The sequence below is a fragment of the Neophocaena asiaeorientalis genome, unplaced genomic scaffold, assembly GCF_003031525.2.
Source record: "Neophocaena asiaeorientalis asiaeorientalis breed wild unplaced genomic scaffold, Neophocaena_asiaeorientalis_V1.1 scaffold503, whole genome shotgun sequence".
Classification (NCBI taxonomy): domain Eukaryota; kingdom Metazoa; phylum Chordata; class Mammalia; order Artiodactyla; family Phocoenidae; genus Neophocaena; species Neophocaena asiaeorientalis.
Genome location: NW_020173710.1, coordinates 1,459,022 through 1,460,726, shown reverse-complemented (window position 1 = coordinate 1,460,726; position 1,705 = coordinate 1,459,022). Strand labels below are relative to the sequence as shown.

The 1,705-nt window shown below is 40.8% G+C and overlaps 1 protein-coding gene across 1 annotated transcript in view; it reads right to left on the bottom strand.

The window, feature by feature from the left end:
• The window catches only part of DOCK11 (dedicator of cytokinesis 11), a 176,312-nt gene that overhangs the window by 112,616 nt on the left and 61,991 nt on the right, over positions 1 to 1,705 (bottom strand). The window contains exon 8 of the mRNA XM_024750587.1: positions 282 to 416. Within this exon, the coding sequence (XP_024606355.1) occupies positions 282 to 416 (135 nt within the window). The remainder of the gene's footprint in view (positions 1 to 281; positions 417 to 1,705) is intronic.

Genomic DNA, 1,705 nt, shown 5'->3' with positions numbered 1-1,705 from the left:
AGGAAGCCGGATGACACATCAGAAGGCAGGAAGGTGAGACTCTAGGCAAGACAAGATAAAAGGGGGAACCAGAGGAAGACAGTGAGAATGGAAAGAAGGTAAGAGATTCAAGAGGCACCCTGGAGCAGACTCCAAAGGACTGGGTAAACACTTGAATAGTGGCACAGAGGGAGAGTGGGAACTCTGAAGAGGATTCTGAATTGCTAGTTTTGGTGGATGCAGATGTCATTAACCAAGGCAGAAAAATACTGAGGTTCTTAAAAGTTGATCAATAACCCTACCTGAACAACATCAATGCAGGCGTCCAAGTAGATGCAACCTTTAGATTCTTTTGAATTTTTCTCATCTTTATAGGAATTGAGAATATACGAACCATCAGGAAGCTGAGTTAAGTAAAAATACCGTCTCTTGAACACCTATGGGGGAAAAAACAGCAGTGACACATTTGTTATGTATACATTGCATTTGAACAAAAAACCTTCAAGGGCTTGCCACACGCATTATATCTGGACAATCTTCAGACAACTTGGGGAAGTCATTAGGAATTACCATTATCTTGATTTTGTTTTAAGATGGAGAGCTTGAAGTCAAGTGGTTTACGCTCAGTCAAGTATCTGGAGAAGTTTTAACACTTTAAAGTTCATAAAGCAGTTTTGTATCTGAATCACTATCCATTTCGCTACAGCATCCTTCTCCTGTTTAATTGCAAACCATGACTGGATTCTTATAATTTCGTTCACCTCACCACAAATCTAAGGGTGTGTATATACATATACACACACACACACACACACACACACACACACCCTCTATCACACAGTTACTTATCACCTGCACATCTTATTGCACTCACCTATGCTGCTCCAGTGTCCCCACTGCCGAGAGTCCAGCTTATAACACACCCACAGGGAAATACTGAGAGCAGTGAGATGCCACCAGTTGCTGTTCAGCGCCCTGTATGCTGAGATTTGAGTCCAAAGGCCCAATGTGATTGGGCCACGCGTTTGAAATTAGGGATTCACAACAGTTAAGGAGTAGCCTGTTGCTACAACTCACAGCGAAGCCCACAGCAATGGGGAAAAGGAGGAAAAGACAGCCTGATTCATTTATTCTGCCCCTCTACTCTCCCTTAAAAGACTCTTGGACCTGATGAAGGAAGTGGAAAAAGGGTTAGGGTTAGGATTCAGAGCTCTCTGATGAATCTATGCTTCTTTCAGTAAGCCACAGACTGCAAGCTGTGTTCAGCATTTGTTATAGTAAAATTCCCCTGGTTAAGAGATCTAAAATCGTTTCAGGGCGGGAATGGGAAGACAGACTAGGAAATAGCCTCTTGGTGATCATATTGAAGAAATGCATTCCTATGCATCTTGTCTTACTCACAGAAGTCAGCTTTAAGACCTAAGCTAGCCATTTTCAATCACCCATCTGATAATCCAGTATGACCTCTGACTATTTTAAGAACTTTAATTATGGAAAGAGTATTATTTGGCAAGATTATTCTTGAAAACTACTTAACTCCTAGCAGAGTATCTCAGATATCAACAATTCGTCTCTCCATGGCATGAGAGTAAGCAAAATATAGAAACAGGTTAAGGGGCATTTCTTTTAAGGAAAACCAGTAAAAAGAAATCATACGCTTGTAGTTATTTTTGACTTGTGCAAATATCACTGATCTTAGAATGAATGACAAAAATATACCAGTGTG